Here is a 14,940-nt window from a genome sequence, read left to right as displayed (position 1 = left end):
TTGAGTGGCCATTTGAACTTTGACTGCATTTTTCTGTAGGCTGTATTAAATGTTCTCACCCACTCAATAATTTAACAACGGACTAAATATCATTCCGAAAACAGTGACAAGCACTCAATGGTCATGTTTGGTACATCTGCACAATATACTGAGCTTTAAGCTCATGATGCTCAGTTTGACAGTCACCGAGGCATCAAATTAAGAATTGTTGGAACGACCGCAATAGTAATCAACATCAAGGTTGATGACTGCTGCGCTAGTTTGTGTAGCGGTGTTACGCTAAAAATATTTCTAATATTTTGCCGCTTCTTGGAAGTCAACACGGTAATAAAAACATGATTGTTGATGTTAAAAAAACACGACGTCAGTGCTAATGATGCATTATAAAAAACATGACGTCAGTGCTAATGATACATTAGGGGCCTATGCGTGCTGCTGTACGTCGTAGGCTGATTACGCCACGATGCACTACGTTTTGTGGAAAAAAAATATTGGCTCTACTATTTTGCCTTATCCACAACGCGCGTGCTAGTTTTCAAAGCGCGCTCCTGTGCCTAAGGTTAATATGCACGAGCCCAATAAAATACAGTACACGCCCTTTCAAAATATCTTATCTGCTTAGTAAATACCACGTATTTTTCGCCAAACGTGATGTCGCAACAATAATAATGATGTTTAAAAGAGAAGTAATGTGGTGCAGAGAGGCGTGGCTTAAATTCAGGTGAGGAAGTTGAAGGAATCGTAGGCGCAGGCGAGCGACAGTTGAGCAAGACAATCCGTAAACCATAATGCGAGTTTTTTAATAAACGCTGTCAGAAATGATAGCGGCACACCGTGTGTTCATTCTTACATACTATAAGAGAAGAGGACGTCAATCATGGTGAACTGTGGTATGTTTACTTGGACTTTTTCCTGCGTGTTTTAGTTTGAGATGACAGTGGCATTCTGTTAAGGTGTGGTTCTTTTCTTTCGTCGTTGAGAAGGCGCGTTTAGGTCCAGTTAAACAGTTGTAATTGTTGTATACCAAGCAGCTACCTCAATTACTTTTGTGTTGTATTATCAAAATGCCAGATTTTAATATTTGTGGGAATTGCAAGGCCTCAAATGTGAAAACGACCCCCATATAAGCAACAATTGCAGACGGTCAAATATAAACTTCATACAAATGTTAAATACATAATTCTTTAGAAGTGCATTTTTTTGTCTCAGATCGGTGTTCATACTGACTTCTCATTGTACACTTCATTTAAAATAGTAGGTAGCGGTTAGCAATGCAGCCGCGAAGTCGAGGTTCTGAGTTTGAATGTTGGCTTTGGCGCTCCTGTATGGAGTTTGTAGGATTTCTCCAGTTCCTCAGGTTTCCTCCCACATTCCAAAAACAAGTTTATTTGGTTCATTGAAGATTGGCGTGAGTGTGTGAAGGGTTGTTTGTCTATATGTGCAATGTGATCTGCTTCTTGCTCAAAGTCAGCTAGGAGAAGGCAATTGATGTCTCGAAGTTACGGGGGGCAAGCTCACGTACCGCCATCCTTCGTGATTTCAATCGGTTGTTTTATATTGATGGTTCCGAAGAGCTTTTCACCAACATTTTTTTGGGCGGGTAGTAATTATTTATTACTATTGCATTAGCACAGGTGAACCGTTACTCTCGTACAAAATACAGTACATTGTGGGGATAAAAAAGATAATTCAGCCTTTATTAAGATAATCATGCTTAGTCTTAACTGCTTGACACTATCAGACACATTAATTTCACATCATTTCACAAAATGTTTATTGTGTTATTGGTCAAACGTTGCTGCAGCATTGTGCTGAGAGGTGATGCCGATAAGTGTGGTAAGCATTGGTGAGTGTTATTCAAAGCAGTTCTAACCCTCTTCGATAACGTCAAAACTTGAATTGGAATGTTGGATTCATCTCTTGTATTGGATCTCAACGGAGAGCAGGCGTATATATTTAAAGTGATTGTACACAGTAAACAGACTGAAATGTTTTCATCATCAGTTCATGTGTACATGTGAATGGCAGTGAACAAACTAATATTATGACCCAAAACATCAAGTTGGTCTAGCAAGAAACTAACAGCACTCAACCCTCGGGGAAGATATATGTTACACCCCATCCAAACCTTTTGTTAACTTTGTTGAGATAGTGGGGTTTTACAGAGCCCATCCTGTAGGGTGCTCAAGAGAAAATAACATTGTTTTTCACGATTGATTTAAAAAGCTTAATCTACAGAGCGCTTATAAGAAGGGGATAGTCTTGTTGTAAAGCGAGCAATGCGAAGCAACACCACTCAGCAAGAACAGCTCAGCTTTTATGCTATCAAAACATGTTCTCATAGTTTTGCTAAAACTAAATTGGTTAACGAGAACATAAAAAAATATCTACACACACACACACACACACACACACACACACACACACCCTTATTTTTCATATATTTTTTTCTCACATGGAGGATTTTTGAACACCAGAAGCTGGTGGTTTTTAGGCTGTCACAACGCATCTGTTACGAATGATAATTGTAGCGAGCTGACAACGTCAATGAACAGAGATTGTCTTGCTTCTCTGAATACCGTTGCTGTGGTTGGTAACGCTCGAAACTGGATGGTTCCCGTTCTTTCGTCTTGCTGCCCCCCTCTCCCACGGCCTAATAAGGCCCCAAAATTCTCAATTCAACCACAGTTGATTTTACCGTTATCGTCATCCGCGGAGGATGCAAAAGTAACAAGCCTATTTACACAAGGTGTCGAACATTCACTTTTTTCTTTTCTTTTTCTTTTTTTTTTTTTTTTTACATATTTTTAAACAGGAGTCAAAGTAAAGTAATCAGAAACAAAAATGCTGAAGTACTGAACAAATACATGAAAAATCTACTTATGTACAGTCCTACAGTATTTGTAATTAGTTCCCACCAGTGCTGGAAGTTAACATATTTCTTCTTGTGTAGGGGTGTGCTGTGCTAACCTCAAAGACAACAAAACCCTGATGAAGATGGGCTTGGCACTGGTGCTGGTGGGCCATGTCAATTTCCTGCTTGGCGCTCTGGTGCACGGTGCGGTTCTCAGGCACATCAGCGTGCACGCCGAGGCCCGCATCTTGGTGTACGCCATCACTAATGTCATTGCCATTGTGGCAGGCTTAATGGTAAAATTAATTCACTTCGACAAGCATGAAGGACTCACCAATGTATAGCAGCCAAATTTATGTTTGGAATTATATTTATGTGTTTTTTTTTTTTTTTTTTTTTTCATTCATGAATGTGTGAGTATCGTTTGAATTCATTGATGTGCATAAGAGGGTTGCATCAGTGGAACAATTGCAGTATTTGCACTGTAGACATAAAACATTTGGGTTTGGCATTACAAGACAATTATGAGACGACATAATGTCAGCTTTTATTTACAGGTACAGTCATACCTCGGTTTTCGACCATAATCCGTTCCAGAAGGCTGTTCGAAAACCGATTAGTTCGAAAACCGAAACCACACACTTTAAAAAAAAAAAATCTCTATTGAACACGTCTGTTCACCATGGAACGCTAAACGAGGAAGTGTCACTTCCTCGTCTACCCGAGAAAGTGACGCTTCCTCGTGTAAGGAAGTTGAGAGGAGTCAAGTGACGCATTCAAGTGTGCTCAATTTGTTCGAGAACCGAAATTCGGACGTCATCCGAGGCATAAAAAACTCGAAACTTTTGGTCGAAAACCGATTTGGTCGAGAACAGAGAGTTTCGAAAACTGAGGTTTGACTGTAGTTACTTCTGGGTCTGATATATAGCCTAAAATATATGGCCCTTTTGGTTTCAATGCATGCATTTTTTTTACATAAACAAAAGTATTGGCACTTGTGATTGACAGGTGTGTTTAGTTTGTTAGGTGTGTCCTGTCACAGTGGTTATTCAAATAATAAATAGCAAGAAACTTTGTGCCTGTGTGTCCATTCCGTTGACCCCAATCGAATGATATCTGACAACTCTTCAGAACAACAGTGCTCTCAGCCCTTTCGCATCACCAAATCGTAGAACTCCTTTGGGGTTCTCATCTGGTTTGTTACTACACATCTTTGAGAAAATTATTCACGGCAAAATAGCCGCCGCATGAGATGGATAAAATGGTGGATTTTTCAGAAATGCTGGAAAAGCACACAGAAGCAGAATGCAGCATTTGGTGAAGTCAACGGGTCACAGGCTTGATGCAATTTTTGCCTGTTCCAATACTTTTGCTTGCCTTAAAACTAAAATGTTGAATTCAAACGATGATGTCTTTTAAGATGTATCAGATCCAGATGTTAGTACCTGGAAATAAAAGCTGAAATGTTTTGGTAGCTTATCTCCTATGTTAAATTCCTATTTTGATGTTGAACCAAAATGTTTTACATGAACAGCAAAACTAAAGGAAATGGCATTCCAATACTTTTGGAGGAGAGTGTGGATATGCTTCATTTTTGTCGTATAGATGAGCCACAAGGCAAACCGTTTGAACAACATTTAAAACCTTCATTTCAAATCAGTTTCACTTGATGAATTTGTCAAATTAAGTGTTGCTCATGTATGTCTTCTGCTCCTCAGGGAATTATTGGTGGAATAATTGCAATTGTCTTGTCCAAAAACAAGAAAAGCAAGATTTTGGTGAGAACTGTTTGCTTTACTTTTGCACAGTCTTTGCATGCTTCTATCATAACTTGTCTTCTCTGTTCGGTGAGGGTGACAAATAGACCGCTCAAAGAAGTACACACAACTTCAGTGGGACCGCTGAAGACAAATCCAAAACAATTCCGGATGCTCTCTGAAAATATTTTTTGCTTTAACAAATAGGCTTCTGCGAATTAACACAATCAATTGAAACTTGCATCCATAGTAAACAGTGAAAAGAAGTCTCAACTAAGTCACCCATTGATGATGCAGTCATTCCAGTCATGAAGGTATATGACACAATGCACTGTAAAACTTGACAATTTAGTGCCTCGGTGGCAAATCTCTTCAAAGTGACACAAAGTTGAGCTAACTATTACTGCTTTGGAGGTCCCACCACGACTCAATGTCGGCGTCTTGGAATTCAAAAATATCACCTAACTTGCGGCTCTTATTTTTAAGCCTACCTGAGAGTTATTCTGTGATGTCTCTGCAGAAGTGGGTCCTACTGGTATTCAGCTTCATAGCAGGTCTCTTGGCTGTTGCCTCCACTTTGGGCCTGATAACGTCCGTGGTCACCGCCATCGTTCACAAAGGACGAAGCCTGCTGACACACTGCATTCTCCTCAAACACGGTGTCGGATCTTCCAGTGTCACCTACGAATGCCCCTTTGACCCCACCCGCATCTATGTGAGGACAAACACAGAAGTTAAAGACAGTGTCCGCCGAAAAGTTCTACCCAATCTTGTTTTTCCTCCATCAGAGCACCACAATCATATTGTGGGTGCCGCTTATCCTGATGTCTGTGGTGGAAATGGTGTTCTCTTTCCGCTGCTTCGCTGCCTGTACGTCATTCCTGTACCTCTGTCCGTGCAGGCGGAGGCCCACCATCGCAAAGAGGGTAATTTGTTCTTAATTTTCGGGATTGATGCAGGCATTCCAGATTACACCTAGAACATTATCGAGATTGAGCTCTTCTTACCTCGACTTTAATAATAAAGTCAGAGAAATAATTTTCTTAAATGGAACATACTAAGGCTAAGATGTTCATATTAAAACATTTTATAACAAAAGAGGCTGAGCTGTACTGGTTACATACTTACGTATTAAAACCACATTAATTAGTAATTTGCATTCAGGATTATTTGGTGAGGGTGTGTGGTACAATTTCAGACAAGCAACAAAGGGAGAGAGCACTGCTCTTTAGCAAGGCACACAACCAGCAACATTTAACATTACTTATAGGACAAACTGACCACATTTGAATATGGTATTCATCCACACCACACCATTAAATATTAATGGTGATATTCCATAAATGCCATGATACCAACTCGAGCCAGATTAGTCATTCACTGGGTTAAGACATCCATCGGTTTTGTCACCTGAAATTCACTGTCACTCACTCACTGGGTTCCAAGGTGACATGTTCAAGTCTTGCAAGATGATCTTCAAGTGTTCTCCCGAGTGCTTTACAAGTGTTGTGCGGTTCCAGGTCCGCATCCAGAGGGCCGCCGCAGTCCCCCAATCGCCTCCAAGGCAGCAGCCGACCGAGCTTGATTCTGAGGCTGTGGAGCAAGATGAGCTGCTGGGCAGCGGTGCGGCAGCAGAGCAGAGCCACTGGCTCTGAGCACATCCATTCAAATAAAATGGGAAGAAGCGATGCCTAAGATGAACCAACATTTGGCGTGATAGACATTTGTCTCATATTTTTCCTACGTATGTAAGCTTTTTTTACTTGATAAAATACTGTTATTTTGTGTTATGATCAAATTGTGTATTAAAAATGGTAAACCTGGGTGGTCAGCTTTCTTGTTCATTTGACTTTTTATAGAAAAATACTACATTGTCTCTATATAAATTTTATTTGAATCAGTCAAATATCTCATTAAAACGATTAGAAAGGATTCGCCAATTTGAAGCAGGTTCTCATTTAGAGTACAAATGGCATTGATTTCACTGGATTACCACTCAATCTGCCATTTTTCCATTTCCAAACTTCTGATATCTTTGCAGTGTTTCAAATTACAGTACACAGCTAAATAATACTTCAGAAATTTTCAAATATGCAATGAAAAAAAAAGCACAGGTACACAAATAATTCCTGAAAATTTTAGCAGGGAAGACTACTGAGACAGAAGTATTATAGAAAAGGTTCTATTATACAAACATGCAATAACTATACTCTCAAAGGCACAGGACACAATTGGGACTGAAAGACATGTTTTTTTTTGTTGTTTTTTAAAAGGAAGGGGTAAAGAGTCCAAATATCTATGATTTAAATAAGTTAAATTCATGAGATATAAAACCAAGTCATTTTTAAACAGTTGTCTGACGCAGGAAATGCAAGTGTTGGTACATTAAAGGTTTGGGTGAAGATGCATTGACAAAACAAATTTTCTGATTTCAGCTCACAATAATATTGGAAAAGTGTCCAAGAAAAAAAAAAAAAAAATCCTGTCCCAGTTTATAACCTATTCCATGGAAGCAACCCACCCCTCCCTCCAACCACAAAGTATAAAAAGACAATGTTGCTTTAAGATCTTTTCTTCCCAGCGCTGGCATCATTAGGTGGGGAGGACCTTAAGGTGTCTTCGACTCCTCTTTTGGCCTAAAGGAGCAGCATGCGACATGATTAGAACGACGTCCTGGACAGGATGTGTGTCAACACGTGTTTTCTCACTTTGATGTGTCCATTTTCTCCTCATCTGGTGCCTTCTCCTCATCTTTGACTTCTGTCAGGAGTAAAAAAAATAACAATAATTAATCACCATCGCAACCCGAAAACCAACAACCATTTACATGTCAGCAGTGATGACTGGTTCTGACAGCTTTTTTTTTTTTTTTTAAACATGCCAAATCCACTTTAAAACTCTCAAATACAAACTGTAGACATCTGGAAACGCTCAAACATAAAACTGGTACCTTCAGGTGTAGCCCACTAATTAAGAAATATAAAATACAGAGGAACCTCAAGTTATGAACATCCCTTTTTACGTACAATTCAAGCCACACACACACACACACACACACACAATTTGTTTTGTGGAGAAATGACCTCCATTTACGTGCTATTTTCGATGTACGAACGGTCTTGGCATTGAAGAGTGGATGAGTCTATGTTGTGTTTTTTCTTCGCCCTGCGTAACCATTCATTGGCAACATGCATAACACATGGTTGTAAACTTGTTGTATCCCTCCACGGCTTAAGGCGGAACCGGAAAGTTGTTGAATACGTAGGCGGAAGTTCCACCTTTGCATACTTGATCATCCATCCATCCATTTTCTACCGCTTATCCGAGGTCGGGTCGCGGGCATACTTGATCATCCAATCACAAATCTAATCGTGGTTGAATGAGACATCGCCTGGGATAAATCTGAAAATCATTCCACTTTCATTCATTTAAAAAAAAAATAGTAATATACTATTTACAGTGTGTTATTTATCGAAATATAGCTTCTCTTAAATTAATCACATCAAATATCTGACCCTGCGTGCTGTCGCGAGGCAAAGGTTCTTCCTACGTATGACACATTCCCCGAAACACAGACGCCAGAGAGTGCCGTGTTGAATAAATGCGGAAGCTGGTCCCGTGTGGACAGACACGCTGAACCGTTGCCAAACATGTAAACAAAACGCAAAACAATCAGATGACTCCTCAGAAAAGGGGAACTACTAGGGGGACTGTAATTGGAAGCGCTTGCCATGCATGAGCAGAAAGATTCTCTCGCCTTTTGTAACTAGACTATGTATCTGTGGTGGTCGTTTTAGTTTTTCTTAGACAGACAAATGAGAAAACACTCGCTCGCGATAGCATGAGCGAAGCAAATTAAACAAAAAAAATATAAAAAGAATCAAAAGAAAATGTATAGTGAATTAATCTATTACATGACAACGTGACACCTCACTTTACAGAATAAGACAAATTTCTCCAAGCTGGTATGGCAAAAATCAATCAATGATTTAGAAAAAACGCACATGAGAAACACTTGAATCAGATTTACTCCATGTTATGAAAGAAGAGTCTTTTTCAATGGAGTAGCAAAGTCCTCTCCCCCTTTCCCCCCCCCCCATCCACTGGTAAAGAGCAATAAATACTTATTTTTTAATAATGTGTTTTCACTAATTTATATTTCATTATATTTATTTTTATCCAAACACTGGTTAATTTTTTTTTTTTTTAAGTAAATGTAACTTCATTTTATTGGCTGGGACGGATTAATTGAATTTCCATTTATTTCAATGGAATTATGTATGAACGTTTAAAGTTAAAAAACGGCTCAAGGAAACAATTAAGTTCAAAACTTGAAGTTCCACTGTACATTATTACTGCAATGCAAAATCACTGTCTCACTTGGTAAATTCGGCAATTTGAATGCACAACATACCGCTCATGAGTACTAGTTCAATTACAATATTGCACGTCTGACAATGACACATTAAAAGAGTGAACATCTCAGCAAACAGAAGAACACGGCTGCCAAGGGAGTCCTTAAAAAGTTTAATTTCATTCGTTTTAGTGGCAGTCAGTTTTCGGAAGAGGCATCCCAATGAAGATTCGGACAGATGGCTAACAAACTGAAGCGTCAAGTGATACACAGCACTGGTACGCTGGGTGAGATGAGAATGGAAACAAAAAAATGAGTAAATACCTTTTGTTTCCTCCTCACCTTTCTTCTCCTTTTCTTCACTCTCTTTCTCTCCTTCGGTCTTGGCTCGCTTGGCCTTCTTGAAGTTGGCTGTGTTTCTGCGACCTCCTTCACCTTCATCCTCCGAGTCAGAGAACTCTTCCTCACACGCTATCCTCTTGTCATGAGCACGGACTGAATACACAAAGGACGGGGGGTTACATTAAAGCTCTGGCTCTTGAATGGATTTTCATGTTCAGATTTGATTGATTGATCCGTTGATCTCATGTTTTTGATCAGTAAATGCCAACAGATTCATACTGGAGATGCGTTTGTTGGGATCCTCCTCTTCCTCGTCTCCACTATCCTCCTGTACGGCGTCTTCAGGGATGGCCTGCATCTGTACCCCTGGAGCGTGGGGCAGCATGCGTAGGTTCTCAAATAAACGCTGCCTGGAGGACACAACCCATGTCACAGCTTTATAAATAAAATTCACTAACCTCTCGCCTTCAGGTTCAAACAAATAAATGTGTGGGATCAAACAAATAAATGTGTGGGATTAAATGTGTGGCGTCTGAAAAGACATCTAAATACGTACGTCTTTGGGAGTGAATGAGTTAAGCTCTCATGCATGTTTTTGGAGTGTGAGAGAAAACAGGAGTACCCGGATAAAACCCCCAAACAAATCTCACAGGTCACCCCTAACCTCTTCCATAAAAAGGTCACCAAAAGAAAAAAAAAATGGATACAATCGTCTGCTATCCAGTAGAAGAACATTAATTGTTTTGCTTGTCAAAAAACACTACTGGCACACAACATATAGATTTAAAAGGATACATTTGTGGGGAGATAAATTTGGGGACAAATTTAGCAAAATTGGTTAGTTAGGCACAATTGTGGCACACTGTTTGGGAAGCACTGCTTCAGTAGACTTACTTTATCTTCTCCAGGTAATCATTGGTGTTCTGGTTAGTCATGTTGGAGGGGCTGATGTGCAGCTTGAAGTCTGGCCCAAAGTACTCAAAGTAGTCATTGTATGGGAGTTCTGAGAGGGTTCGAATGGAAAAAAAGCAAGGTGAAATGAAAACGGGAGGAGAAAAAAATCACAACAAATTATTTTCATCTACCGGATGCTAATAGTAGCACACCAGTAGATAGAAAGTGAGGCAGTATTTAAATCAACAGCAGCACAAGTTAAAATTAATTCATTCTTGAATGATAATCAACAGCCCGGTGTTTGATTTGCACTGGATGGTATACGGTATGACAACACCTCTTGAATGAGTACGTACCATTCGGGATTGACGTATCGAGAGCGACAGCGGTTTCATAAGTCCAACAGCGTGCGACATTTCGGATGGTGTAGCCGCCTCCTCCCAGCATGAGGAGAGGCAGGTTGAAGCTTTTCATGTACTCCACACACTTGGCATGTCCTGTGGGAACATCATAAGGCTGTTAGAGAAATTTGTGCTTGCAGCCAAGTAGGCCATGTCTCGCTACCTTTAATGGTGAGGTTAAAGCAGCCGAGTCTATCGCCTGACAGAGAATCTGCGCCACACTGCAGAACCACAGCACTGGGCTGGTACATCTCCATTACCTTGGCCATGATCTACACAAGACAAGAACATCCACTTCAAAATGCTTCTTTCAATCAGACATGGCTGTTTCATCTACTCACAGGCTTGAATATGGCTTCATAAGACTCGTCATCAATCCCATCTCTCAGAGGGTAATTCACAGCATAATATTTGCCCTTCCCAGCACCAATGTCCTGCAGAGGACCAATTGAGCGTCACTTCAATATTTAGTTATTTTGACAGAGAGTGTTGCTTGTCAAATACATACTCTCAGGTCACCAGTGCCAGGGAAGTACTCTCCATACTTGTGGAATGACACAGTCATGACACGGTCTGTGGTGTAGAATGCCTCCTCCACACCATCTCCATGATGGATGTCGATGTCTATGTAGAGAACTCTCTGGTGGTACCTAAAACACAAAAGCAGTGTTGTAGATTACTGTTCCTCAGATTCTGTGACACTGTTTTTAAGATCAGAAAAAGATCATTTTAACAGGACTGTGTTCACTCCCGACATCTGCTGGACACCAGACACATGATGAACACTTGCACAGTATGATTCACTGACAGAGAGGTAAGCATTTAACAAGATGCTTAAAACTATAGCTGTAGTTTGCAGTAGTGTAGAAATGTACGGTATCACACAGAGATGTTTCTAATATTTCTGAGTCATGTAACTAATTGAATTAACTAAAATACATAGCTCTCGTATGGCAATACAGTGCGAAACTACTGCCAAACTAAAACCACAATAATAAAAAAAAAAAATACTCTTTTTTTAAAAAGCAAAGTCAGCGTCACTCACACTGAACATTATTACCTTTTAAAAGAGAGAACATTAGATTGAGCCATTGTATTGAATGCAAAATGCAAGTGGTCCTCATTGTATGATTAACAATCTAATTGGCTATCCAAAAAAAGGTAGTGTAATCTCAGTCTTATTTTCATTTTACCTATTGATTTAGAAAGCTAATATTTAGTCACTTACGGCTTGGTGCCAAGTTTGTGTGCTTACTTGAGTAACTCCAGTATAGCCAGGACAATATCATTGACGTAGCAAAACCCAGAGGCCTCAGACTTCTTGGCGTGATGCAGACCGCCTGCCCAGTTGATCGCTATGTCTGTCTGCTGTTTGTTCAACTTGACAGCACCGGCTGAAGCGGAGAGCGGATGTACGAATTAGCACCCTGATTTAATCAAAGTTAACAAGTTGTAATGACAGAAGTCCGGCACAATCTTACCAACAGAGCCGCCTCCTGAGAGCTGGCAAAACTCAAACAAGCCATCAAATACTGGACAATCTTCTCCTACATTGACTGGAGGGGTAACAGAAAGGCAAACAGTGAGAAATATTCTGCATGTGAGCCTAAAGGAATGCTGCAAAGACTGAGTGCTTCAACTTACACCGCTGCATCTGTTTGCTGTACTCTGACATGTTGTCTGGACGGATGGAGCGCAAGAATTTGATGTAATCATCACTGTGATACTTGGTCATCTCCTCGCCGCTGGCTTTGTGTGGACGCTGCAAGCAACATAAGAGAAACATAAAACAAGACTCTGAAGCCCCCATAATTAATCAGCACAATTACTGTTCTGTATTTAACACCTACTAGGGCTGAACCATTAATCGAATTCAAGATGACATCGCCATGCAGCATGATGTCAAATCGCAAAGGCTGCAATTTGGAGGGGGGTAAAAGCTTCCTTTTGGTTGTTCAGTAGACTTGTTTTTTTTTTAATAGACTGCATATACACAGGGTGTAGATAAGTTTAGTGCTTAAGTGCAATCCACCTTTTCACAATGATTTCATCAAACATGAAAAGTTAGAGATAAAGCCACAAATTTGTTCACATTGTTTTAAGATGATTTATGACTTTTTATGTCACATTTGGAAGAATTTTGTGACGTTGTAGTGAACGCTTAAAAGCCTGCAAGTCAAAGTGTTTAGTCAGTTCACAGCTCTAATTGTAATTAGGCAATTTTTCCAAATCGTTCAGCCCTAAAACCTACATATATCTCCATCTTTCTGTAGAGGCCATAGTTGAGCAGCAAGTTGTGTGTCATGCGGATGCGGTGGGGCTTCATGGGATGACCCTGTCCATAGTAATAATTTCCAACATCACCTGAAATGAGAGCAAGTACTGTGAAAATCATTCAAAGGAAGCGTACACCTAAACCGCATCACAGGACATTCCTGTGCAAAGCTTTAGTGAATGAGGATGAACTCCAGGGACAATCTAAAATGGTTACTGAGTGTATTTTTTTTAAACCACAGCCAATCGCCACCATAATTTAAATGTACATCTCTACCTAAGACCACTTCAACCTCTGAAAATATCAAACCAATCGCCAAAGTATTTGGGATTTACGGGCTTTAAGCTTTTTCATTACCCAAATACATTCACAACTGAGAAAAAGCTTGACGAGGCTTAATGTTAGAAAACTACAGCCATGTGCACATTTCTATCTATGCCCACACCAATCCATGAAAATATCAAAACAATCACCTCCATATTTTGGATTTTATTATCATTAAGGTTTGAGTGTGCGCCAATGGAGAGGAAAACAGTCCATAAAATCTCAAATCAAGTGCGTTTGTTTTTATGTTTTCTGATATCGATGTGAGCATAGGCAGAGATGTCAACGTGAATTTTGGTGGCGATTGGTAGTAGTTTTCTAACATTAAGCCTCGTTAAGGTTTTTCTCTACAGTGAACGCATATGAGGAGGAAAAAGCTTAATGCTCATAAATTCCAAAACACTGAGGCGATTGTTTTGATATTTCCAGAGGTTGGAGTGGGCGTAAGAACATATGAGCATGTGAATTTTAAGAACGATTGCTCGTAGTTTTCTGACAATAACCCCAAGTGACGCTTTTTTTTTTTTTAGCATTTTAAAACTGCCCCGAAATGTACGCACGGCGGTCTGATTTTGCACACGCTTACAGGTGAAAACAATAGCTTTGACTGAAAGAAACATATGGGTTTCGGAACCGACGCGGAGAGTAACATTCGTGTGCATGTAACATTTGATTGAAATGTGTTCCCTTTCCGCGAAACGAGCTCCGCTGATGCTAGCTACGCGTTATGTTGACAATGAAGCGCTCATATCGCCATTGTTAGCTCAAGCAACAAATGAGCACATGCAGAATGGCTAAAATGTGCTCAAAATACGCCAATAACGCATTTTATGGCATGGCGTTTACGAACACTAAATTAACACGACTGGGTCAAGCGTTGTCTCGTGTGCCTCAGTATGACAATGAAAGCAGCTCTACAGCTTTAAGCTAGCTATGTAGTTAGCGTGCGCGATGAGCAAGTGAGGAAATTTAAACAAACATTTGATGGCGATAAACTGCCCATTGCGTGAATCTCTCGGCACTCGATTCCAAGCACTCGGACACGATGGAACTTACCGTCGTAATAGTAGCAAACTTTTTTCTTTGTTCCTTGACTAAGCGCCATTTTAGTCCTTTTTGGTTTGCTTTAACTGCTCACCCGCGGGAGACTACGGCGACAAGAGGAGGACGGACGACTTGTTAAGCGGTCAAACGGATGGCATGTAAATGCTCCTTGCCTCCAAAAGGGGCCGACAATTTCCTTCAGAGTCTCCATTCTTCTTATTCTTTGCTTTTTGCATCCAGAAAGTCGCCCGAAATTTTGCATGCCAGTGTGTCTAAACAAAATAAATACAAAAAATATCAAGATGTTTGACATTCTTCAACTTTACATTTCAAACCCGCTAAAACCAAGATAGGTGTTTAAGATTTCAAAGATAGATTAATTTACATGACACCAGCAGTACAAGATTTATTATTTATTTTTTTCTGTAGGTAGTTTTCTGAAAGGTAGTTATATCAACACATACGGTGCACAGTGCGTAAGCCGCGGCTCTGCTGTGTCTTAAATTAGCGTCATACTGGCTGCCTCTTCAGGATCATGGTCCTGCGCAATGTGTATGTATTAATAACATGTTCATTTTGTTTTCTGTTTATTGAGAATTGTACTATGACTTGTTCGAATAAAGATTCATTAAAAAAATGGTCCTGCGCAATGTTTTGTTGCAGCAGCAGCCAATATCTTTTCCAAAACAACTCTA

The 14,940-nt window shown here is 40.0% G+C and overlaps 2 protein-coding genes across 3 annotated transcripts; one reads left to right on the top strand and one right to left on the bottom strand.

Annotated features, from left to right (window-relative positions):
* The first annotated feature begins 712 nt into the window (after window positions 1-712).
* On the top strand, window positions 713-6,435 carry tmem54a (transmembrane protein 54a). Its single transcript, XM_019878292.1, has 6 exons — window positions 713-890; window positions 2,954-3,150; window positions 4,573-4,632; window positions 5,132-5,326; window positions 5,400-5,537; window positions 6,132-6,435. Exons 1-6 carry the CDS (start codon window positions 878-880, stop codon window positions 6,264-6,266), a joined length of 738 nt encoding a protein of 245 aa, XP_019733851.1. The 5' UTR covers window positions 713-877; the 3' UTR covers window positions 6,267-6,435.
* Window positions 6,436-6,734: 299 nt separating this feature from the next.
* Window positions 6,735-14,413, bottom strand: LOC109520795 (probable histone deacetylase 1-B). 2 transcript variants are annotated; one of them, XM_019878289.1, is made up of 14 exons: window positions 14,258-14,413; window positions 12,854-12,966; window positions 12,247-12,364; window positions 12,084-12,158; window positions 11,858-11,996; window positions 11,111-11,252; window positions 10,944-11,036; window positions 10,766-10,874; window positions 10,558-10,698; window positions 10,202-10,310; window positions 9,587-9,717; window positions 9,290-9,460; window positions 7,320-7,371; window positions 6,735-7,247 (listed from the first exon to the last, which is right to left on the bottom strand). In XM_019878289.1, exons 1-14 carry the CDS (start codon window positions 14,304-14,306, stop codon window positions 7,220-7,222), a joined length of 1,470 nt encoding a protein of 489 aa, XP_019733848.1. In that variant the 5' UTR covers window positions 14,307-14,413; the 3' UTR covers window positions 6,735-7,219. The 2 variants fall into 2 exon arrangements, with proteins under 2 accessions (XP_019733848.1, XP_019733850.1); XM_019878291.1 differs by having other exon boundaries at window positions 9,308-9,460.
* Window positions 14,414-14,940: the final 527 nt, after the last annotated feature.

The sequence above is a fragment of the Hippocampus comes genome, unplaced genomic scaffold (assembly GCF_001891065.2).
Source record: "Hippocampus comes isolate QL1 unplaced genomic scaffold, H_comes_QL1_v1.1 scaffold470, whole genome shotgun sequence".
Classification (NCBI taxonomy): domain Eukaryota; kingdom Metazoa; phylum Chordata; class Actinopteri; order Syngnathiformes; family Syngnathidae; genus Hippocampus; species Hippocampus comes.
The sequence above is the reverse complement of the archived record's forward strand: the minus strand, read 5'-3'. Positions and strand labels throughout refer to the sequence as shown.